At 42.6% G+C, this 24824-nt stretch overlaps 2 protein-coding genes across 3 annotated transcripts; one reads left to right on the plus strand and one right to left on the minus strand.

The window, feature by feature from the left end:
• Positions 1–618: 618 nt before the first annotated feature.
• On the minus strand, positions 619–16616 carry kpna1 (karyopherin alpha 1 (importin alpha 5)). Of its 2 annotated transcripts, none has more exons than XM_079490013.1 (14): positions 16546–16616; positions 13861–13994; positions 12614–12724; positions 12249–12348; positions 11803–11897; positions 10633–10764; positions 9337–9425; positions 9054–9153; positions 7873–8036; positions 6619–6697; positions 5999–6124; positions 5172–5299; positions 3790–3965; positions 619–2781 (listed from the first exon to the last, which is right to left on the minus strand). In XM_079490013.1, the coding sequence occupies exons 2-14, from the start codon at positions 13984–13986 to the stop codon at positions 2594–2596; spliced, it is 1614 nt and encodes a 537-aa protein (XP_079346139.1). In that variant the 5' UTR covers positions 13987–13994; positions 16546–16616; the 3' UTR covers positions 619–2593. The 2 variants fall into 2 exon arrangements, with proteins under 2 accessions (XP_079346139.1, XP_079346140.1); XM_079490014.1 differs by lacking the exon at positions 16546–16616 and adding an exon at positions 16396–16509.
• A 1182-nt stretch (positions 16617–17798) lies between these two features.
• LOC306913416 (thiosulfate:glutathione sulfurtransferase) lies at positions 17799–22780 on the plus strand. Its single transcript, XM_079490047.1, has 4 exons — positions 17799–17957; positions 20565–20690; positions 21295–21453; positions 22643–22780. Exons 1-4 carry the CDS (start codon positions 17822–17824, stop codon positions 22729–22731), a joined length of 510 nt encoding a protein of 169 aa, XP_079346173.1. The 5' UTR covers positions 17799–17821; the 3' UTR covers positions 22732–22780.
• The last annotated feature ends 2044 nt before the right edge of the window (positions 22781–24824 follow it).

A 24824-nucleotide genomic window follows, 5' to 3' on the forward strand; every position in this document is an offset into this window, starting at 1 on the left:
GCAGAAAAAGTCCCCCCAAAAAGATGTTATCTGCCTGGGTGCCTCATGTAGACCAGACCAGCTCCTAGCGAGCATCAGGACACTGGTCTCGTTTTAACCCATTTAGGCCTGACGTCGAAATAAATAAAAAGTCTTCTGAAAGAATATATATTCAAAGATTTGTGCCACATTTTCACGATTTTTCAAAAATAGCAGACCTACAAGCTTGTAGATCTGCTATTTTTCCAATAGCTAAATAATGCTTAGTTAAAACACCAAAACGGGTTCCCGTCCAGAATGGGTTTAAGTGCCTGGACCCCAGTGACGTAGAGTCTGTGGGCCCCCGTGAGGATTATGAAAACTATTCGTCCCTGCTGGACCCCATCATGGGGTCTTATCTTGCATGGCTCTCCTCCTCTCTCCCCCCCTTGGTTTCCTGTCTCTACACAGATCTGCCTCAAATTAAGACAGAAAAAGCCAAAAAGAAACTAGCCAATGGATTTGTACCTGTAACTGAAATTACTGTGCGAAATAAGAATTTCACAAATGAAGCCAAAAAAATAAACCTCCCAATTAAATTAGCCAATGTATTTGCAACTGTGCTTATGGCTCTAACCACAATAAAGCATTTCACAAAAATAGTAGGTCATGAAACAGCATTTATGCAAATGGCATAACAGAGGACAATTACATAAACAATAATCAATACAACAGCAGTATTGATACATGAGCTGGTCATCTCGAGCAGAGATGTTTTGACAAAAGAAAAGAAATGTAAAGAGGACTTGGTAAACAATAATTCAGCATTGTTATACTTATGTAAATCACCAGTATTTTCAAGTTTAATCTGGATTTTTAATTTTCCTTATATTACCCGGCTGGATTTCTGAATACGGATTAATTATGGCACCATCAGAAAAATGAGATTCTGCCTCCCCAAATAAAAAGGTATCTTTCAATATTTTTTACAACACTCTAGGGTAGACCTTCCCCCCCAAAAATAGGTTTGTGGCATTGATTTAGAAAGATAAAAACAAAAACAAAACAATTACATTGGGAAGACATATTTTGAGACTGTTCCTTGCTAAAAAAGCCAATTCCAAGAGATATAATTTACTTGTTGTCAGGGTAACGTTCTTAAGAGTTTTATGAGGCATCATGATCTGCTGACTACAATTAGTCCGTCGTTGAACAGTTTTCAGTCCTCAATATGCTGGACCCCATCACGGGGCAGGTAAACAGGGTAAACATTAAGCTGCATTGTGTCGTCCTTTGCCATACCAACAGGAGACTGAGGATGTGGAAAACACCCCCTTTTACGCCTCCCTTCCTGAGGAGGGAAGAGCTGTCCCATTAAACACAAGAAGAAGAGCTGTCCCGTTAAACACAAGAAGAAGAGCTGTCCCGTTAAACACAAGTAGAAGAGCTGTCCCGTTAAACACAAATGAATCATCAAAAATGGCGAGCGTTTTAAAACTACGGTATGAGCTGGCGTCGGTCCCGAACTAAAGTGCTGCAAATAAAATGGAATTATGGTAGGATCTCTAGGATTATAATAAAACTCCTACGGGTCTGCTGTCGGACATATAGGCTCCAGGGTTAAGTCTTATTTGTCTCGTCTAACGTCTGTCCATTAAAGTCTCAGTTCAGTGCGAGGGAAGACTCCAATTCCCATGGTTTCCGAGGGGTTTCTTATGGATGGAGGGCTGTATGAGGATGGACAGAGTCCCCCCCCCCCGTCCTCCCTCTCTGGAGGAAGGAATGCATGATATGGTATCCAGGGAGGGGTGCACAGTACACGCAGCCCGGTTAAATAGGTGAGCTCCACCGCTCACCGATGCTGCCGCGCTCCTGTTTCGTTTATCCCTGGCTGGAGAGAGGAGGAGGTAGTGTACGGTACCTCCGAGTCACATAGTAAGTGCCTTCAGTAGAAGTCAGTTCAGAGGACTGGCCACGCCGCCACGCCATTGACCACAGTCGTGTGGTCAGTCCTATACGGTCAGTCCAGTGTTTTAGGATTGACCATTATTCTCTGGGGATGTGAGTGTGTGTATGCGCGTGCGCGCGTTTGTGAGTGAGAGCGAGAGGAGGGGGATTGGGTATATATACTGTATCACATCCACAGTTGTCTGTCTTGAGAGTCACTAATGCAGTTCCATCAGACAAGCAGCACGGTTCAACAGACTCCCATTGGCTCGCGAGAGAGACGGGAATCGTCGAATCATTACGGGGAATGTAGATGATGGGAAGCGAGCATTTTGACGTGGGATAAGTTCAAGAGGAAAAGTCCATAAACGTAGAGGGCTCAGCGCGAGTCAGGAAAAGGGAAGTGAATCCTTCACAAACTAAGACTGCATGAACTTGAACCTGCATTGCACACACACGCACACAGATGTGCTCCGGTAATATTACACTTTTTTTTTTTTATAATCATGATAAAGATGATTAAATCGATCTCTCTTTGAGATGGGAAGGGGATGGGGAGGGGGAGGGGGCAGGGTTCGAAGCAGGGTTTTTTCCCCCCCACCCGTGGTTGTGGGTAGAGAGGAAGAGGAGGGCGAAGGAGAATGGTTTCAGTGGGGATGAAGGTGGCGCATGGAGGGGAGAGTTGACATTATAGCTGGAAGCCCTCCATCGGGCCCTCACACTGCTGGAAGAGGAACTGCTGCTGCGTCAGGTCGACGGCCGGAGCCAGTGCTGGGTCCTCGTCCTCGGGGCTGAAGTAGCGCTCGATCAGGTCGAACGCCTTCTGGTAGATCTCCTGGTTCTCGTGACTCTGGAGGAACTCCAGCTTGTCCAGGCCTGCAGAGAAAGGTTGGGCCGATAAGCGTTAAAACTAGAGCTCTGCAACAAAATAAGGCATTAGAGTTGCCGTTTTGAGTAAGTGATCTGCAAGCCGGTGACCTTTTGTAACACAACTATGACAACGTAAAACTCCTCACACGTACAGTACCAGTAGCTTTGGGTGAAGGATTTGGTTTGCGAGCGGAAAAAGTACATTCAAATCAGGTGAATATTGACCCAGATATATAGCAACATCAAATGTGTGTGACTGTGAAGTACAAATCTCAAATAAGTAGGCTAGCAAATATGGCTGGGAAGATCATGGGCATGTCCACCTCCCCCCCCCCCCCCCCATCACTCCCCAGGCCATCTTTGAACAAGCAGTTTTGAGACAAGCTCGGAATATTGTATCTGACCCCTTGCATGTGTTGTACCGAGAGTACGAGCTAATGCCATCCGGTAGGAGGTATAGAACTCCACGGTATGTGTATAATAGATTTAAACACTCTTTTGTTCCCCTGTCAATCAAAATGCTCAATCAGAGATTGCCGAATGCACTTTATTGACTCAATAAGAGATTCAGGGATTGCCGAATGCACTTTATTGACTAGTTGCACTTTATCAAGGGAATGTGTGCAATATCTCTGTTTTATATGTTGGGTGTTTCATGGTGTTTTTCCTTTTCTTATGTGTACGTGTCTGTTATGTGTATGCAGCTGTGCCTCTGTCTCCAAGACACATTTCTCCCAAGGGAGACAAATAAAGACAACCTTGACCTTGTGTAGCATTCCATTTAACCCATTTTGACCTGAGATCAGATTCTAAAAATGTCTTCTACATCCTGACAGTTTTCTGAAAAAGCTATGTTTCTATGTCAGTCGAACTTGTAGCAGACCTACAAGTTCATAGCGTGGCACTCGGTGCCGCGCTATGAGCTTGTAGATCTGCTATTTTTCAATAGCTAAAGTATAACATAACGCTTTAAAACACCAAAAGGGGTTCCTGCCCAGAATGGGTTGAACCTACCATAGGCCTCCTCTATGAGTGCACAGTAGGGGTTGATGCCTCCACCCCTCTTGGCCTCCAGCTCTCCCAGTCGCAGGATGTTCTCCAGGCCGTTCAGCGCCACCTGTACGATCTTAGAGTCCATCAGCGTCAGCAGGTCACACAGTGGCTTTATACAGCCCAGTTCCACCAGGCATCTGCAGGGGGGGCAGCACGCACGCACGCACACGCACACACACACACACACACACACGAGAAGAGTCAAACATTGTTTGTTTTTTTAATGTTTTTTTTGTGGCTTTCGCCTTTATTTCATATTTTTTTATGGAGGGATAGACAGTAGGCTGACAGGAAATGGGGAGAGAGATGGGGGGGGGGGGAAGACATGCAGTAAAGGCCGTCAGGATCGGGAGTCAAACCCGCGGCACACTGCCAGACTGGATTACCAGCCAAGGTGCCTGGACCACTGAGCCATGGCCCAGGCCAGAGTCAAACATTGTTGCTTTTAATTTTAAGCACAACCATAACTCTGAGAGTGTACAAATAAAGCCAAATGGAGAATTTGTATACCCTCAAGAGTAACAGACCAGTAAGGCGCCGGAGGGGGGGTCATTTGGGTCTGAATGTCCCCACACACTATTGGAAGATGACTGGTCTATTTATTTCTTCCCGACCCGGTGCTGGTAACACCGTCACTTCTCTCTGTTTACAACATTTACAACGCTGACGAAGGCCCCTGGCCGAAACGCGTTTGTTGTGTTGCTGTTTGCAGCATACCTTCCCATGTAAAGATGTAACAATAAAGTGTACAGGTACCCAGATAGTCCCTGAACCCCACCCCACCACTGGGGTTCAGATAGTCCCTGAACCCCACCCCACCACTGAACTAAGGCTAGCCTATCAGTCACCTAATATGCAAAGCAACTCTTGTCCTCAAGATCCCTCAGTCAGTATGGTTAGTCTTCTATCCTTTCACAAAGTAAACTGCATTAGGAAGGACTAAGAGATGGGACTCAAGTTTCTATTTAAATACTGTATCCTACAGCTAGTGCTGTGACCAATACATCAGTGACCATTTACTGTACAGAAGTATAAATTATTAACCAATCCACACATTTGTTTTACCCATCCCTACATTCAAACGGCAGGTGAATGCAATTAACCACCTGCTTAAGATAAGATAAGATTCTTCCATGGTTGGTGACAAATTCTTAAGCAATATTACACGAGAGGGTTAATGGGTTAATGTGATTATTGCCACGACAGGGATGCGGTCAGGAACGAGACGAAGTCGAGTTCCGCAAGTCGAAGTCGAGTTCCGATTGCTTCCTCGAAAACGACCTGTGGTATAATATAGGTTATTTCATGGATCTGTCAAGAGAGAGAGTCACGCTCCGTCTCACCTGATCTGCTCTGTGGAGCCTCCGGACGTGGCGTTGGTGATGGCCCAGGCCGCCTCCTTCCGCGTGCGAAACTCAGCCACTTGCAGAATATTAATGAGAGGAGGCAACAGTCCTGCATCCATTACCATCTAATGACACAGAATATTAATGAGAGGAGGCAACAGTCCTGCAACCATTACCATCTAAACGACACAGAATATTAATGAGAGGAGGCAACAGTCCTGCATCCATTACCATCTAAACGACACAGAATATTAATGAGAGGAGGCAACAGTCCTGCATCCATTACCATCTAACGACACAGAATATTAATGAGAGGAGGCAACAGTCCTGCATCCATTACCATCTAACGACACAGGGAGCGAGACCGTAAGCAAAGATAAACCATATCATGTAGCACAGTAGACGCTCTTCAGGTCAACCCATTTTGGGGCGGGAACCCCTTTTGGTGTTTTAAACATTATGTTATAATTTAGCTATTGAAAAATAGCAGATCTACAAGCTCTACGAACTTGTAGGTCTGCTATTTTTGTCAAATCGTGAAAAAGTGGCACAAATCTTTGAATATATATTCTTTCAGAGCGTTTTTAACTCGAATCTTTGCTTCTGGGGCGTTCCTGGAACAACATATTTTCAGATGGGGGTCGGTTCCTGGAACAACATATTTTCAGATGGGGGTCGGCCAATTACATATCATTTTTGGGGTCCTTGACATGAAATATGGAGCACCACTGATACAGAAACATGATTCAGAAAACTGTCAGGATTTAGAAGACATTTTTTTTAATTTCGACGTCAGGCCTAAATGGGTTAACTGCAACAGGCACCTGTATCTGTGCCCGGTTCCCTGCGGTGATGTTCGAGATGGTCCAGCAGGCTTCCTTCTTGATGGACTCCTTGGGGCTGCTGAGGAGGTGGAGCAGGGACTGCAGGGCCGAGCAGTTCAGAATCACCTGGAAAATACAAAACACAGAAACAAACAACACCCAAAGTCAAAACTAGTTCAGTTGCAGTCTGGATAAAGCCGGCCGACCTTTGGGAACTAATTCCGTTTTGGTGGCAGAACTGGTAATCTGGAATTTTGAGTCATTCTTTGTATTTCTTGCCAATGCTAACAGGGTACTTTCCTGTTCAACTTGACTTCTCCTTGAATGCAATTACACAGTTGGATTTACAGTGCTGTAAAGCACAGAACAAGCACCAAGTAGTTTACTACTTAAACCCTCTATACTTAATTAGTAAACGAATACTTAGTTGACCGGAGTCGGCTCTGTACTTGGTCCGCTCTTTCTTCCCCTCTAGACCAAATACCTCAAACAGCCAATCCCATTGCTATTTGCTACCCACACATACATACAGCACAACCTACCTTCCTCTTAACCCACAAACACAAATGTTAGGGCACTTTGAAACATGGGAATCAAATAGATCTGTCCCCAAACATTACCTGTGTCTGTAGGTCATCTCCTGTGACTATATTTCCAACGGCCCGCAATGCCGGGGACACCACTTTATAATCCGAGTGCCTGGAGGAACAACACACAGGATTCTAATGATTAGTGTGAAATGTAAAAGTTAAGACACACATGAACACAACTCACCGACTGTAGACGCCTGTTAAGATGATAAAAGTACACGACATGTCTCTCTGCAACAGTGAGGGAAAGTCGTCAGATTGCCCACAGCCGTTTGTGTTATAATAACACATGCAGGATTGCAGGTTAATAATTAATACGGTCTAATACACATTACACTACAGCTTGTAAAACAGAGTTGATTTCGACGACTAAAACTAGGCGAAAACTAAATGGAAACTAAATGAAAACTAAGCTATGGTGACTAAAACTAAGACTAAATATACTGACAATTTCGTCAACAAATAAGAACTAGACTAAAATGATAGGAAGGGACTAGTGGACAAGAGATCCAGTATAAGTCATTTTACACTTGGTTGCATACTGAAAAATCAAGGCCCACCAAAATGCATTTTAGTCGACTAAATCAACTGTAGATTTAGTCGACTAAAATCTAAGAGACTATGACTAAAACTAAAATAAAAAACAACACTGTTTAAAACAGTGTTGTCAGTCAGTCAGTCACTATATTGGAAACTAAGAGGGTGTTTCAAATTATAAATAGACAGTAAAAGATGCATACAAAGTGGCTGGATCTTGGATTTTCTTTCTCCTTTTGATTGGTGATGCAATACAACAGGGCTGGCCGTGGTAAACATGCATATGGTGCTGCAGTATATTCTGCTAGTATCTTATTCAAAGTTTATGTACTCAAATTGCTGCAGAATGACTGAAAGGTCAAGTTTAACAGTTTTTTTTAATACAAGCTCAGTGTCCCAAAAGGAGAAATTAAAGTCGGTTCGGATTACTTTTGGAACTTTTGGAGTCAGCAGGTGGCGTAGGTCTGCACTTTCACTCCCTACAGTAGAACAGGCGATGACAAGCCCAATACACGACGCTCCTTCCGGCATCAAACTTGTCCCCCGGAAAGGGAGGTGATATTAACTACATTTACGTCATTCCGAATTTCTGAACTTCTGATGGCCGGTCTCAGAACTCATGCACCCACAGATCATGTCCTGACCCTCGAAAAAAAAAATTGGAAAGCTTGGTCCGAACAGTAAGCTTTTTAGACGTCCGAAGGACATGCATAATTGGCCTTTAGTGCGTGCATCTTGTAGCCTTACAACAGTAGCTCCACCAGCCTGCGGCAGACTCCAGAGTCGATGACGGCCTGGATTTTGTCGTTGGGTCCATCAGACAGGTAGGAAAGGGCCCAGCAAGCGTCGGCCAGGATGTCTGTGTCGTTGACAAACAGCAGCCAAGCCAGGACACTGAGACACGGCGACACCTGGAGGGAACACAGGTACAAAAAGTGGGGATTTAAACAATATTACACGAGAGGGGGAACCCCAGGAACCCATTCTGGACGGGAACCCCTTTTGGTGTTTTAAGCATTATGTTGTGCTTTAGCTATTGAAAAATAGCAGATCTACAAGCTATTTTTGAAAAATCATGAAAATGTGTCGCAAATCTTTGAATATATATTCTTTCAGACTAGCGAACCTTTTTAACTCGTATCTTTGCTTCTGGGGGGTCCCTGGAACTACATATTTTCAGACGGGGGTCGGTGGCCAATTACATATAATTTCTTGGGACCACAAATGTCCCAAGAAACTAGCTAGCCTAGCCACCGAGTTTGAGTTTGCTGCGCTCTGGGAGAACAGAGCAGCAGAATTCTTTGTTTTGATTAGGTGTGGAGTGGTGCTCGTTTGAACCACGGCTAGAAGGCTGCTTCAACCAATCAGATTGCTTCCTCGAAACGACCTGTTGTATAATGGGGCTTATGGCACGAGCATCAATTCTGTTACGCTGTATTCACACCGAGAGGTCATCCGCTTCTGCACCACCTTCTAAAAAAGGCGGAGGTAGCATTCAGAGGCTTGCTGTGGACTGATGTAAACTAGGCTTACACACAAAGGTAATGTGGATGTTTCAGATGTTTTTTACACACCCATTTAGCAGAAATGTCGCTGCTAATGCGAATTGGGTGGTATAGGGCTTGCAAACCTCGCACCTTTGGTATGCAAATTCGGGGGGTGCGCCATTTTGGCTGTGATGAGTCACTACTATACCTGGCCAACGGATAGGCATACAGTGGTGGAAAAAGTACTCAATTGTTTTACTTAAGTAAAAGTACCAATACTGCAATTTAGAACTACTCCGTTACAAGTAAAAGTATGGAATTGAAAATGTACTTGAGTAAAAGCACTCAAATCAGCTGACTGTCATCTCTATTTACAACAACAAACAGCCTGTGACCTTGAGTTATGGTGGGCAATGTGGTTAATGTATCTGGACCAATTACCTTGGCGAAATCTGGAGGCGGGTTCTTCCCTCTGCACAGGTTTGAGAGAGCCCAAACGGCGTTCCTCATCATTGTCAGACGATTCTGCCTGGCCAGCAACCTTAGAGAGGAACGGCGTTCTTTCAGTTAAAGAGCAACGTCACTGCTTTATCAGTATGATGATCACTGCTTTATCAGTATGAGAATCACTGCTTTATCAGTATGAGAATCACTGCTTTATCAGTATGAGAATCACTGCTTTATCAGTATGAGAATGGGTGAAATATGCAGAGCTGCCACTCACTGCACCAGGGAGGGTAGGATGTCGCAGGTCACCACATAGTCTCTGCATTCTGTGCTATCGCCCGCTATGTTCCCGAGGGCCCACACCGCCTGGTGGAGATAGTCAGGGAAGATTCAAAACGGTGATCACAATGGGTACAGGCATGAGTTAAGAGTCCGACATGCTAACAGTCCGACAGTCATTAGTCTGATACCCTAACCCCAAACCACATTTCCACAAGGCTTAAACAATACCAATCCATTTATTCCATTACAGGAAACAGGGTAGTAAAATCCTAAACCTCTAAATTGCTCTTAATTAGAGCAGAGCCAGGACAATAGCAGAAACACAAAGCCATTTAGATTCAAAATCAGACCATGATCTGATGGTCTGAGGTTGACACTAATGGGCTTGATGGGTGGACTTAATCCCCTCAAAGGTAATCACACTTTAATCATTGACCTCCAGAAACCTACCTCAGAGGTGACTAGATTAAGCCAGACTAAATCTAAATATAAGATTGAGAAACTTTTAGTACTTCTAGTAAGACTAAACCTTAATTGCCCAGACTCTTCTTCAACAAAGATGGCGAAAGCAAACATTCTTTGTTCGGTACTCATACAATAGTATGGTACAAAACACTGAAGTCCTTAAACCAGAAACCTAAACGCAAGCACAACGCAACACATGTCAGAGAAATGCATGTCAGGAGCAACGGGTGATTTGCACATGTCAGACTTTTGGTGTGTCGGATAGATCACAATTATCACAATTATAGTCAGACATGAACCATTTAAGCCCTATATATACTTTGTCATACGACAAATAGCAAAAAATACCTTATAAACAAGCTTGTAGATGGGCTAAAAATAATACCTAACAATAATGATAAAAGTGAAACAATTTAACACCCACACACACACACACACACACACACACACACACACACACACACACACACACACACACACACACACACACACACACACACACACACACACACACACACACACACACACACACACACACACACACACACACACACACACACACACACACACACAGTGTGATGTCAGAGTGAAAGCACTGAGGTCAATTATCCCATTCTGGACGGGAACCAGTTTTGGTGTTTTAACTAAGCATTATTTAGCTATTGAAAAATAGCAGATCTACAAGCTCGTAGCTACGAGCTTGTAGGTCTGCTATTTTCGAAAAATCGTGAAAATGTGGCACAAATCTTTGAATATATATATTCTTTCAGAAGATTTTTTTAATTTATTTCGTCGTCAGGTCTAAATGGGTTATAATCCTTCTCACCTGTTCCTGGACGTCTTCAAAGTCGGAGCAGAGCATTTCTATGAAAATGGGCACCGCTCCTGCCTGGATGACCACACGGGTCTGGTGAGACGTACCCGACGCAATGTTGGTCAGCACCCACGCAGCCTCAAACTGAAAGGAACAAATACACCTTTCACTTTATTGTGGGTTTGACACCTTGTTTGCAAAAAACGACCAGAGTGGAAAGACATTCTTGACTTTGATGTACGATTTGGATAAAAACTGAGTCCGTCTATTGAAAATAACTAAATGAGTTGCACTACACAAGAATGAATTATTATATAATGTGGCAGCGGTGGCCGAACGGATTGCGGAGCGGTCTTGATACCGGAAGGTCGCCAGTTCGAATCAGCGGTCCGACACGTTAAAATTACCACCGCTGAAGTGCCCTTGAACAAGGCATTGAACCACTACGATGAAATGTTCTATGAGCAGGGCCTGGCTGGAAACAAGTTCTTGAGCTTAGCCCAGATACCCTGGGTAAATATAGTAATCATTTCATTTCATTTCATTAAAATATAGGTCAGGATCAAATAGTTATTGAGAGTGCAAATGGTTATTAAGACCATGAACGCCCGGGGGTACTTAGGACCATTAACACAATCAGTGCCAGGATCCCCCCCCCGGAAAAAATCAGGAAAGAAAACGGAGCAATATTTTGCTAGCTTACCTTGCTCTAGATTTCATTTATACGATACATGATCCAAAAAGCGTCCATATTTTGAACGAGAGGCGGATGAGGAGCAGAAATGAAGCGCTAGTATATCCATCAGATCAAAACCACGGAGAGCGCCCTAGATGAGCAGATACGAGGCATTCTTTCTGCCGCGCTAACAGGCTAGTGAACGGTAAGCTAATATGACTGAAGAGCGAAGTACGGTGGCCGAGAGTCCGACTGAAAAATTAAAATCTGAATATTCTCCCCTCGCCTGATATCATTGAGGATGCGCTAGGACGTGTACACACGTCCAATGCATCCGTCGATTAGATTCCCTAGGACGTGTGGACACGTCGGACGGACGGAAACGGTTAATCTCCGTCCTGAGCGCTGGGTGTTACTATTTGATAGGACGGAGAACTCCGTGTATGCCGCTCGGGGTGTTAGGACAAAAGCCCTGCACAACCACTGAAATACCACATGAAGTGTACCTGTAATGTGCAATTTTCTCTCCTCTTCAGGAACTCCACAAAACGATCTACCACCCCGGGAGTGGCGATGACCTCATCAATAGGGGGGTTGGGTTCTGTGTGACACCAGGCAGAGCAGTGTGTGAATGCAGACTCAGTCAGAACACACAGACAACGTATCTAATGACTTAACCCATTTTGGGCGGGAACCCCTTTTGGTGTTAGCATTATGTTATGCTTTAGCTATTGAAAAATAGCAGATCTACAAGCTCATAGCGCGCCATCGAGTGGCGCGCTACGAGCTTGTAGGTCTGCTATTTTTGAAAAATCGAAGAACGACTGACATAGAAACATAGCTTTTTCAGAAAACTGTCAGGATGTAGAAGACATTTTTAGAATCTGATCTCAGGTCAAAATGGGTTAAAGCACGTTGAAAGGTGAGGCTGCATGCTGGACGGTAGCCTTACCTTTAGACAGGAGCTTCCTGAAGCGCTGAGTGCCGACCAGCTGCTGCTCAGGAGAGTCGGAGAAGATCATCTGAGTCATGTCCTCAGAGATGGCCGCGCCCTGTGAACAGAGCGCTTTTACATTAAGGGCTGCTGATTATTTTCTTGATCAAGAAGCTTCAAGCTTCAAGCTACCCGCTGTCTATTTTGCTCGGTCGCTGTCCGTGTGGGTCTCTTACGCGGAAAAGTGTGTCCCAGTATTAATCTGTGTCCGTCCCAACATGCATTTCACTGGTGACCCGGAAGTGGACAGACAGACAGACAGACAGACAGACAGACAGACAGACAGACAGACAGCGATCGGTCCATTTAGTAATGATCCTTACCAGTGGATCCATATTGTTGGCCTGGGACTCCAGATAGCCGCTATCAGCCATTCCATCATCCTCCAGGGCTCCATCCTCATCCACTGTAGCAACATTCCTCCGTTTGAAGAGCTGCGACAGCAGAGAACAGTGTCGTTGATTTACATCTACAGTATATATATATATATATATATATATATATATATATATATATACACACTAACCCATTAAGACCTGCAGGCCAAATATTTAAAAAAAAAGACCTGCAGGCCGATTCTACAAATGCCTTCTAATTCTTTACTTTACGGGCAGAAGGGCATGATCTTTACTTTACGGGCAGAAGGGCATGATCTTTACTTTACAGGCAGAAGGGCATGATCTTTACTTTACGGGCAGAAGGGCATGATCTTTACGGGCAGAAGGGCATGATCTTTACGGGCAGAAGGGCATGATCTTTGGGCAAGAACTGGGCAAGTAGTTAACACCCTGAACACCCGGGGGGTATTTGGAACCATTACATCAGGGCGCCCAGCGATTTGCAGCTTCAGTTCAGAGCCTATTTCAAGGTTGCTCCGCGCCATTTTGGAAGTAGTTAGAAGTAGCCAAAACACCCCCGAGGGGATCGACAACAACGGGAAGTATGATTACTTCTAACGCCGACGGGACCGCGATGGGCCGTCAAAAACTTGGAAAAAGAAATTGGAAGCATTGATTTAGATCAAGAGTTCCATCCACTAAAATGGAGGGGGACCACTTTGGATGACGTCCCAACCAGAAATGACATCGAATGACAATCGACGCTACTGGTACGCTCCGTTATGATAATGATTAAGAGACGGAACGTTTGATTAATCTCCGTCCTGAGCACAGAGCGGGATTATTTTTTGTGAGTGTTAACATGACCTGTACTTGCCCCCGCCCGACAGACAAGTGCTGACCCTGTACAACAGTTTGCAAATTGTACAATGAATGCTAAAACAATAACAAAAAAAACCCTTGTTTCCTAAGGGCTTGTTTCCATTGTGGTCCTATATGTATTCAATTCATCAAGACATTTAAAGACATAATAAAATAAAATCTGTAAACACTAGTAGCAAATGCAATAAATGTATACAGAAAACAATGGAGGGATGCTAGGGTTAAAGAGGTTAAGGACACCGTGCAGGTTAAGCACACCAATGATGACATGAATGTCATCATAAAGGCCAACATGTCATTAGAAAGGGCAGAGGGTTAATTCATTACCATTCCTCCCAAACGTGGCTTACCTGCTCATCCTTCTTCTGTTTGCGTAGCTGTAGACCTTCCTCTTCCCTCCTCCTCCTCATCTCGTCTGTGTTGAGCGACTTGTTCTTGTAGCTCTTGAGTCGTGCATTGTCCTTACTCTGGCTCATTGTGTAGCCTAGTAAAACAGAAGTGCATTGTCCTTACTCTGGCTCATTGTGTAGCCTAGTGAAACAGAAGTGCATTGTCCTTACTCTGGCTCATTGTGTAGCCTAGTGAAACAGAAGTGCATTGTCCTTACTCTGGCTCATTGTGTAGCCTAGTGAAACAGAAGTGCATTGTCCTTACTCTGGCTCATTGTGTAGCCTAGTGAAACAGAAGTGCATTGTCCTTACTCTGGCTCATTGTGTAGCCTAGTGAAACGGAAGTGCATTGTCCTTACTCTGGCTCATTGTGTAGCCTAGTGAAACGGAAGTGCATTGTCCTTACTCTGGCTCATTGTGTAGCCTAGTGAAACAGAAGTGCATTGTCCTTACTCTGGCTCATTGTGTAGCCTAGTGAAACGGAAGTGCATTGTCCTTACTCTGGCTCATTGTGTAGCCTAGTGAAACGGAAGTGCATTGTCCTTACTCTGGCTCATTGTGTAGCCTAGTGAAACAGAAGTGCATTGTCCTTACTCTGGCTCATTGTGTAGCCTAGTAGAACGGAAGGGCGTAGCAGTCAAACTCAATGAAATTTGGGCCACATTAGCTTAAAGATGGAGTGCCGTGATTATTTTTTTCCAGTTTTCATGTGTTTATGAGGTGAGAGTACTTCATTAGACCCCTTGGTGTGGTTGTTAGGGGCAAAGATATCTTCCCTTTGTATTTAGGGTTTCTTCCTTGGGGGTTGAAACCTTGACAGTCAAACGTGCCAAAAAACAGTGATATAGAACATCACAATATCATCCCCTCCCATAACCCCTCCCCCTTTATCATACAACAACAGCTGTGGGCGCAGCTTCAGTTAAGGTGAAATCACGGCACTCCATCTTTAAAATATACAGGTTGGTAAGACTGGCTAGTGTGGACCTGAATCCCTGGTCAGGACAGTTTCTACATCAGCAAAAAGAACATAGCCATATACAGAACGCAGATAGATAGACATATCAGTGTGCATGGCATTGATCAACCCAGGCTAAAGCAGTGGTTCTCAAATAGGGATGGGACGATATGAAAATTACACTTCACAACTACTGTGGCAAAAATAATTGTGATTAACGATATTATCACAATAATCAAAACATGCTTAAAACTTAAAATGCCACTTTTGTTAAACACTTGAACCCCCAGCATCCCTTATACTGGGGGGAAAATAGCAGATCTACAAGTTGCAACGCGTTGTCGTGAGCTTGAAGATCTGCTGTTTTTGCCAAATTGATTTGTGTAGAATGAAATAAGAGCGCATCAAATGTCCTCCTCACAGGACCGATTTATCAAGTATAGAGTTTAAGTGGTACTAAATGCATGTGTATGATGGAGAACAATTTCCCGATAAATTAAAATCTCTGTGACAAGTGTTTTTTTTATCACAACGATAATAAATATGATCGTCCCATTCTTATTCTCAAAGTTGGGTCTGGGGATCTTTGAGGGGTTCCCAGGGAGTCCCCACCAAAAGTTAATATAGCAAAAATAAAACCAATCTAAAAGCCAATCTAAAAAGTACGACACATTGTGAGCTTGTCAAATCTTGAATTATTTTGTATAAAAAATAAACATCTCTTTAGGGGGCTCCTGGCAGAAAATCCTTTTAGATGGGTCTGCGGCCAAATTACCAAATATATATGAAGTTGGGGTTCCTTGACATTGAGAATCCCTGGACAAAAGTACAAACCTGACACCTTTACACCACATTTATTATTAACTTAAGAAATGTGCCATATGTAGCATGCACCAAAGACTCACAATCCTAGCAACAGAGAGCATCACCCACTTAAGAACTTGTCTCATTCCAATATACAATCTAAAATGCTATGGATACAGTTCAGCGATAATCATAACATTTTGGGTTTCAGTTTCATCAGTTGTGAGTCCTCACACACACTAGGAGCCAAGACTAATAGATTGATGATTAAACCAAATCAATCGGATCTCCCCAGAGTCCCCGAATTGGACCACGAATCAGATGATCATATCAACTAAATAAAGAAATGTGACCATATTATCTTGCCGATTACTCAACATCTTACTTAAATAATTTAAGTTAGGTAATACTTGAGATACAATAACCAGGCATTCATCATTTGACAATGTCAGTTGTTGACATGGGGGGGGCATCTGAGGATACTACGTAAGCTAACGTTAGCTTGGTATTACTCTCGTTTATAAAAGCGGGTGACCTTCAGTGATTCTCAAGCCAGCGACAACACGAGGAAATTCAAAGTATGAATTAGTAATGATTATGAATAAATAATCCTCCCACATCATGTACGTTTTAGAGAGGGCTACCACCAGTACACTGCTAGCATGCTAGCTAATGTTAGTAAAGCCGATGTTGTTTAGCTATAGAGCTAGCACCTTGACAGTGAGATATCTAACCTCTTAATGTTGGCTCAAATCACAGCGTCAAACCCTTTTATGAGAGGTCGCTAAATGTCTGCTGGCATCGAAAGGCTAACCAACCCCTGCATTGAATCAGAGCGCTACCAAACTACGGTACAAAGCAGTGTATTTGTATGAATATCTGACCTGTCAGATCGGGCTCTCTAATCCCCTTATTCGCTACTAGGCCGCAGTTTCTGCCGGTATGGATCTGCGCATGCGTGCGTGACGTAATCTTTCTCCGCCAGAGGGTGCGGTGCCTTAACCTGACTCCGCCAGATGGGGCAGCAGAGAGTACACTGGGATCCCAGGAGGGGAGAACCCAGTGTACTCTCTGCTGCCCCATCTGGCGGAGTCAGGTTAGTGGTGCCTGCCCGGTGCTCATTCACTCACATCATTTTATTTATTCACTGGCAATTTGTAACAAACCACCAAACCGCTTTTGGGGCGTGTTTGATTACATTTTAAATTGTTGGAGACTGGCTTTATTATTGCTTTGCAAGTTGCTTCACGGTTTCACAATATTCACAAAGAGTTGATTCCCTTAGTGCCCCTGAGTAGATTATTCCATTTTCCAAGTACGGTAAATCTGTCTGTCTGTCTGTCTGTCTGTCTGTCGTGCTATGTAAAGGGAGAGCGCGAGAGAGAAAACAACCAGGTGCCCAGTTCCACAAGTGCCCACCCCTGCCCACCCCACACATGACATCCCTAGTGCCCAGTCATCCAAAGAATATGGTGCCCGCAGCTTTCCGTGTCATTGTATTCACACACACACACACACACACACACACACACACACACACACACACACACACACACACACACACACGCACGCACACGCACGCACGCGGCACGCACACACACACACACACACACACACACACACACACACACACACACTCATGTTACTATATTATCTAACCATTTGCCACACAGTCCAGGTAATAATAGCCTATAAGAGATATGGCTTATCTAGGCTACTACACTAGGTTGTTAACTTAAGGCCAGTCCACACCAATGATTCACGCAACTCCTTGCAACATATGAAACTTGCAACCATGGCAGTTGCGAGGAGTTGCACTGGTGTGGACTGCCTTATGTTTTTAAGGAGTTGTGTCAAGTTGCTTTGTTGCGTTCTGGCCTTTAGAACTTTTTTATTTTTTTTATTTGTTTTACCTCTGTTGTTTTTGTTTTCTACTATACCCTAGGTCTAGGATACTATTTTATCCACGTCTGACATTTTCAAAATGTAAAAGTTTTTGTGAACCTTAGTTAGAATTTGGCACCAATAAGTCAATTACCAGTACTAGGCCTATCACGTATCAGTATTTGAACAAAGATCACGTGACATTGATTCCGGTCGTGCACAAAAGTTGCGACCTGGATTAATCTCCCAGTTTCCTCTCCTCTGACACTTTTCACAATGCTGTCCTGTGTGCTGTCAAGTCGTGTTTGTCAGACTTTTGTGAGCCGCCGGTTCATCTGTGGTTCTCTTGTTTTACGGAATGTCACATCATCAGCATCAAAGCCTGGCCAGGCTGGCCAGCCACTTGACAACGGTAAAGATCATTGATTGATTGATTGAAATATTTATTAACAGTTTGCAGAATTACAGTACATTTCAAGCACAAACTCAATACAAAAACAGTCTGTTAACTGTGAGTGGACGACCCAATTAAGCATTACACTTGTTTACAAGAGGGCCCACCTTGTTCAATTCATCAAAACATTTAGAGACGTACAAATAGACACTTCTATATAGTCAAAGAACAGAACAGGAATTCATCATAAGGGAGGTAAAAAAGGGAAAAGAAACATATACAGTGAGGGGGAAAAGGTCTGTAGTTTTATCACCTGTTTTGGCTTGGATTGTAGCCTACTTGAATAGTCTTCACCAAAGCCTGGTGACGCGATACCTGAATAGCATTGATTGATTGATTGATTGATTGATTGATTGATTGAAGTATATGTATTAACAGTTTGCAGAATTACAGTACATTTCAAGCACAACTCAATGCAAAAACTGTTAACTGTGAGTGGACGACACAAAGCATTACACTTGTTTATTTTGTTTTCTGGGTTTTTTTTCACCTAAACATCATCATTGATGTTCATTGTTTAGTCTTGCAATGCTATTGGTCATGATATTTGCATATAAATACCCCCACACAGAGGCAGAAATTCACACAACTTCAAAATCTCTGGACTTTTTAATCTGACGTTTAACCCTGATAAAAGTAAAATGCCTGTAATATATTTTTGTGATCATTAGAATGTCTAGAACATGTTTTATTTATTATTTTGAAAGATATCCCCCAAATGTAAATGATTAATTTATTATTATTATTTTAATAATTATTATAAATGTGCATAACATGTGCATAACACATTTTGTTTTACATAATTTCCACTGCAAAGTCCTAGTAGTAGGTACATGGGTATCTGGTGTTGATCGAATCTTGTGGATTCAAGGCTAACTGTATCTGAAGGCCAGCCTATAGCCTACTTGTTATAACATTGAATTAGGTGTAGCCTACCAGACTACCAGTTACCAGCATTGACAGTATAGGCCTATTGACAATTTATTGTCAATGTTTGCTCTTGGCATACCTAAAATCAAACGGTCTTATAATTAATTTCATTCACTACAGCTGTCTTTACCCTGCTATGACAAGGCTTATTAGAAATGCCATGGTCCCTTTCATTTCATTAGGAAAAAATAGAGTCCGCAACACCGGTATGAAAAACTCAGCTCCACTGATTTATTGATTCAACGTTTCGATCACTAGGATCTTCTTCAGGAAGAAGATCCTAGTTTTTAAGTGGTGCAACCACTTGCTTAAGTGACTATGTGTGTGGGTGGGTGGGTGGCTGGCTGGCTGGGTGGGTGGCTGGCTGGCTGGGTGGGTGGGTGGGTGGGTGGCTGGGTCTGTCTGAGCACGAAAACAGCATGGTTGTTTTTCACCACCTGTGCGCAACCTAACACACACACAAACACACGCACATATTAACTGTATATATGGTGATTTCGGGTGTGCCAGTACAGTACAGTACAGTGACAGTACAGTACAGTGGAGGGTACAGTAGAGCAGTGTTTCCCAACCTGTGTGCCGCGGCACTTTACTGTGCCGTTTGATGTGTCCAGGTGTGCCGCCTGATTTGACCGAAAATAACACTCCCCCGAAAGCAATATTATAGCTACTGGGCTGCAGGGTCCCTCTACTGAGTAGAGGTCCCTCTACTGAGTAGAGGGACCCCCACACAGTAACTCTGTCATTTCTCAACCGTTTCGGACGCGGGGCGGCTCGCCGGAATCAGGCCGGCACCCTGGGTGCGTTCCTGTGGGTCTGGAACCCCCCCAGACCCCCCCCCCGGGGACCCCCACACGGAGTTGCACCACTTACTTCACACGGGTGTGATTTTTCTCTTGTACTGCCTTTTGTCCAGCACCTGGGCTAGAGTGGAGGTGCATGCTCTATTACCTTTGCCTTTTCCTTTCATTAAAACGGTCCATATTGTCTTTGAAGCCTCATGCATCTCTTTTGTTGATGGAAAGGTCCAGTTTAACGGTTCAACAGGTTCAACTTTAACCTCTCAGGACAATCGTCACACCATCAGCAAGCTATTTGTGTTTAGTGTAGACACAAACTGCACAGTGTCATTTTTAAACTAAGCAAGCAAGCAATTTAGTTTCCGGATGGGCTCCTTTTTTATTTCAGATTGTAATAACTTTGCTTTTATTGCTTTTATTTATTGTTTTAACTGTTTTATTATCCCATTCTGTGATATTCTGCATTGGTGCCATTCCTGTTAACCCATTTTGACCTGAGATCAGATTCTAAAAATGTCTTCTACATCCTGACAGTTTTCTGAAAAAGCTATGTTTCTATGTCGATTTTTCAAAAATAGCAGACCTACAAGCTCGTAACGCGCCACTCGGTGGCGCGCTATCAGCTTGTAGATCTGCTATTTTTCAATAGCTAAAGCATAACATAATGCTTACACCAAAACGGGTTCCCACCCAAAATGGGTTTGGCAGCCGTTGCGTGAAGCACTTGCTAACATCGCTTTTAAATGTGCTTCATAGAGAAAGGGTTATATTATTATCATTATTTTCTTATTATTTGTATTATTATGTAACCTCATGTTTTTTTGTCCATTATCAGATTCAGAGGAGGTGACCTATGAGCAACTGAAAACCATGTTGTCAGACCATACTATTCAGCTGTTTGATGTCCGGAATCTTGATGAATTCCAGACTGGACATATTCCAGATGCCATTAACATCCCATGTAAGTTTCAAGACGTCTGAACCTGTTTTCTTTGCTTATAATGTGACCAGTTACTCTGATCTTGCACTCGTAAGTCGCTCAGGATATAAGAGCATCTGTTCAAATTAGATCATCGCATCTATTTGTATGCCGTTTTTCTTTTTTGTTTCGGAATCAGAATTAACTTTATTGTAACATCACGTGATGTCCTATGTATATAGCTCCCAGACTTATATATAAGGATTATTTGTTATATGTTTCATGGTTGTTTTGTTTGTACAGTATGTTTGTGTATAGTTCCATGTTACAAAGTGGACCACAATGTCCATTTGGCGTTTTTTAAAATGATGTAATTTTCTGTAATTTTCTTAAACTGCCAATAAAGTATTCTATCTATCTATCTACATGGTTTACCAGTAAAAACAGTGGGTGAAATTTGTTTTTGTGCAAGCTCCATTGTTTTTGTTATTTCCATTAGAGAAAGGGGAGAAAAAGAGGGGCAAGGGGGAAGAGAGATCAATAAAAAACTATAATTATCTACAATTCTACATATTAACACACGATATACCGGATATCTATCCACTGAGATAAGACATTGTTTACTTTGTATGCTTCTATTTTTCAGTGGGTCACCTGGAGGAATCCTTGAAACTGTCCTCAGAGCACTTTGAGCAGCGTTTTGAGGTGAAAGTTCCCACGAAACATGATGACAACATAGTGTTCCACTGCCAACGAGGGCACAGGAGTATGAAAGCACTGGATATTGCTCGTCAGCTAGGTTTCAGTAGGTAAAGAAGACTTGATTCATCTATTGCTAATAATAATATTGTTGTTGTTGTTGCTGCTGTAATACAGAGGTTCTCAAACCTTTTCATGTCAATGACCCCCAAATTGATATGTATTTGTTTTGTTTTTTAAATAGCAGATGTACACGTTCACAAATCGTTGGGCTTGTAGATATAGACTATTTCCAAATAGTCAATGGGATAACGTGTTTAAACTGATATTTATGCTTTGTTAACTCATTTTGCTGCATGGGACCCCCTGGGACCGCACTGCGAGGCGTTGCAAGCTTTAGTTGTAGATCAGCTATTTTCACAATGTTTCACAACATTTGGCCAATTTGGTATTAAAAAGGTCTTAAAAGTTAGTACAATTTTACTTTACAAATATGCGGATGGTTTGAAAACTATTTGCATAGCAGAAAACAGCAACCTTTCACGATTCACAGAATGGCAGCTATAGCAATACCTCCCTCTGAATGCTGTTAAAGTTATCAATACAATCTTAAAATCTATATTCTTAAACTGATGACCACTGCAAGTCATTCGCCTGTGATGGTATGACCCTGTGAAGAGAATAGAGATACTTTGCAGAATAAATCACTCATTTCCAGGACATGTATCGACCAAAGAGCAAATAAATGAGCTGGGCTACAGCCCAACTAAAGTGGATTTCAATCAAATTAGCAAGGCTATTGAACGTTGCAAACTGCACGGTCAGTTTATAATGCACCGTCTGACCGGTGACAGGACAACTCCGGTGACAGGACAAGCGCCCAAGTCAACGTGACACGAAAGGCATGAATGCTGGACACAGGGCACATGAGAACCATTCACAAACAATCAATGTGTTAAAATTATCCATCAGATTAAATCATGATTCATGATTATATTCATGAGGCGTTGATGTAATCACACATTACATTTTGGTTTGACCAGAAGTAATTAATATTGGACTTTCAGGTACTTTTGATGTAAAAATACGCTAACATGTGTTTTTCATTTTCAACTTCTATACATTATGAATGGTTATGTCTAAAAGTGTGAAATATATTTCATTATTAATTTCATTATATCTTTAAACTGGATTATGTGGTGCTTTCAATTAGGAAAAGAGCAATATTTTATATGTTATTGCCTTTGAGAAATTAATTTAAACATATTCCCTGCTCTCTATGTCTCGTTTCTCAGGGCAAGACATTTCAAAGGAGGCTACGTTGAGTGGGCAGCCCGTGAAGGAAAGTGAATCTGCTCCCTTAATCCAGAGGACTGAAATCTGATAATATCATATGATCCTATCTGAAATTACTGCACCAATTTAATAGTAAAAATAAAGATACATAATTTCAACCAAGTGTAAAATGACTTATACTAGATCTCTTCTCCACTAGTCCCTTCCTAACATTTTAGTCTAGTTTTTATTTGTTGACTAAATTGTCAGTATATTTTAGTCTTATAGTTTTAGTCATCATAGCTTAGTTTTCATAATTTTAGTTTCCATTTAGTTTTCGGCAGTGGAAAAAGGTAGTCAACGAACATTTTTCATCTTAGTTTTAGTAGTCAACGAAAACAACACTGGACCCCCCCTCAAGGACCCCTGGGGGTACCCGCCCCCAGACACCCCTTGTCAGCATGAGCCGACAGGCGCGGCCAAAGGAAGCTGACTCCCGACGTCTTTCCGGCTTTTTAGACAGCTGGTGGATGGAAATGAAGCTCCACCCACGCGGCAGGTTGCCGCTTCGGCCAGATTCCCGGAAAAGCTTGCCCCAGCGGCAACCTGCCGCGTGGGTGGAGCTTCTTTTCCATCCACCAGCTGTCTAAAAACTCGGAAATGACGTAAAACACAGCTTCTTCTGTCCACGGCTGTCGGCTCAAATGTGCCCATGGGGTGTAGAGTGCTGCTTTCTGTAGGCAGAAACCTGTCTAGGGCTGCACTGCAAGCATCAAGCCAATAGATGGCAGCACATTTTAAGCAGAGCTTCACCCAGCCCTGATTAGGCTCACATTTTCATTTCTCAACACTGTTCTTGTTGGGGTCATCTCAGGGCTGTCCTCCACTGCTGACATTTACTCCAGCATTAGGATAACTGCACTAAACAACATGCCAATAGCGTAAGGGGTCAGCCCAAGGTCGCATCCTTCATTCAGCGATCATCTGAGGAAAACCTGACAGAAAAAGACTCGCTCACGACCGAAATGTTTGATACTTTTAATTGCACTTTGAGCACAGAGCACTTTATGAGCTCAGTCTAAGGAGTTTTCCTTCATTTTTTATACAGTGAGCGAGTCTTTTTCTGTCACGTTTTCCTCTATGTTTTTGAGAAAGTTCTATGATCCTCTGAGAACATGCATGTAATGCAATGAAGATACAGACGTCCTATCTAATTCATTAAGAAATTGCAGGTTCTCACTTGCAAATAACTGAAATAACAAGATTAAACCTTTTTTTTGTTTATTTAGAAAATCTGTTTTGTGACAAATTACATCTCTTCAAGCCTGTCAAATGACAAATTGTGTGTGTGTGTGTGTGTGTGTGTGTGTGTGTGTGTGTGTGTGTGTGTGTGTGTGTGTGTGTGTGTGTGTGTGTGTGTGTGTGTGTGTGTGTGTGTGTGTGTGTGTGTGTGTGTGTGTGTGTGTGTGTGTGAGTGAGTGAGTGAGTGAGTGAGTGAGTGAGTGAGTGGTTAGTTTGCATGCTTTAAGAAGAGCAGCGTAGTGGACTATTGTGAGTTTATAAAGCAAAGGTGATTCTATCTGTTCTGTACAGATGGACAGATAGACCAGGTCAATGGCACCATGTCAATGGTACCAGGTCAATGGTACCAGGTCAATGGTACCATGTCAATGGTACCATGCAGTGCCCAGGACCATGGAGATCCTTGACTATACCAGTGGCCCTTCATGGGCAGCCTTGGACTACAAGGCTCAGAACTAAAATGCATATACGTTAACTCTCAAATAATGAGAGTGGTTTTCTTGTGCCTTGTCCCAAGCTACACACCACTGATCTTCAACACATATAGGAGTTCTATATGCAGCCCATCATTTCCTTCATCTGGAATTGGAATTGAGAGACTCAATTTACAGCAGTGCATTGCACACGAAATTATACAATGATTCAACTTTTTTATTATACTTTTTTATATATTTTTTAATAATATCACATTTTATGATTCACTTTTCACTGAGAAGTGAATCTCATATTTTATATTTTATTATTCACTTTTTATTATACTTTTTTTAATACTTTTATTATACTTTTTTATAATATCACATTTTATGATTCACTTTTGAATGTGAATCATAAAAAGTGAATCATAAAAAAAACGATGCACATAATATCTGAAACTGAAATGATCTGAACTTAAGTTCAGTT

This window comes from Electrona antarctica (assembly GCF_951216825.1).
Source record: "Electrona antarctica genome assembly, chromosome: 20".
In the NCBI taxonomy this organism is placed as follows: domain Eukaryota; kingdom Metazoa; phylum Chordata; class Actinopteri; order Myctophiformes; family Myctophidae; genus Electrona; species Electrona antarctica.

What these genes read in the sequence shown, in the direction of transcription:
- kpna1 (XM_079490013.1), bottom strand. Translation starts at nt 13,986, where the DNA reads ATGAGCCAGAGTAAGGACAATGCACGACTCAAGAGCTACAAGAACAAG. An exon ending in CAGGAAGCTCCTGTCTAAAG is followed by an intron (nt 11,898 to 12,248) that starts GTAAGGCTACCG and finishes GGTGTCACACAG; the next exon opens with AACCCAACCCCCCTATTGAT. An exon ending in CGCCTCCAGATTTCGCCAAG is followed by an intron (nt 8,037 to 9,053) that starts GTAATTGGTCCA and finishes TGTTCCCTCCAG; the next exon opens with GTGTCGCCGTGTCTCAGTGT.
- LOC306913416 (XM_079490047.1), top strand. Translation starts at nt 17,822, where the DNA reads ATGCTGTCCTGTGTGCTGTCAAGTCGTGTTTGTCAGACTTTTGTGAGC. An exon ending in TGGCCAGCCACTTGACAACG is followed by an intron (nt 17,958 to 20,564) that starts GTAAAGATCATT and finishes GTCCATTATCAG; the next exon opens with ATTCAGAGGAGGTGACCTAT. An exon ending in TGCTCGTCAGCTAGGTTTCA is followed by an intron (nt 21,454 to 22,642) that starts GTAGGTAAAGAA and finishes CTCGTTTCTCAG; the next exon opens with GGCAAGACATTTCAAAGGAG.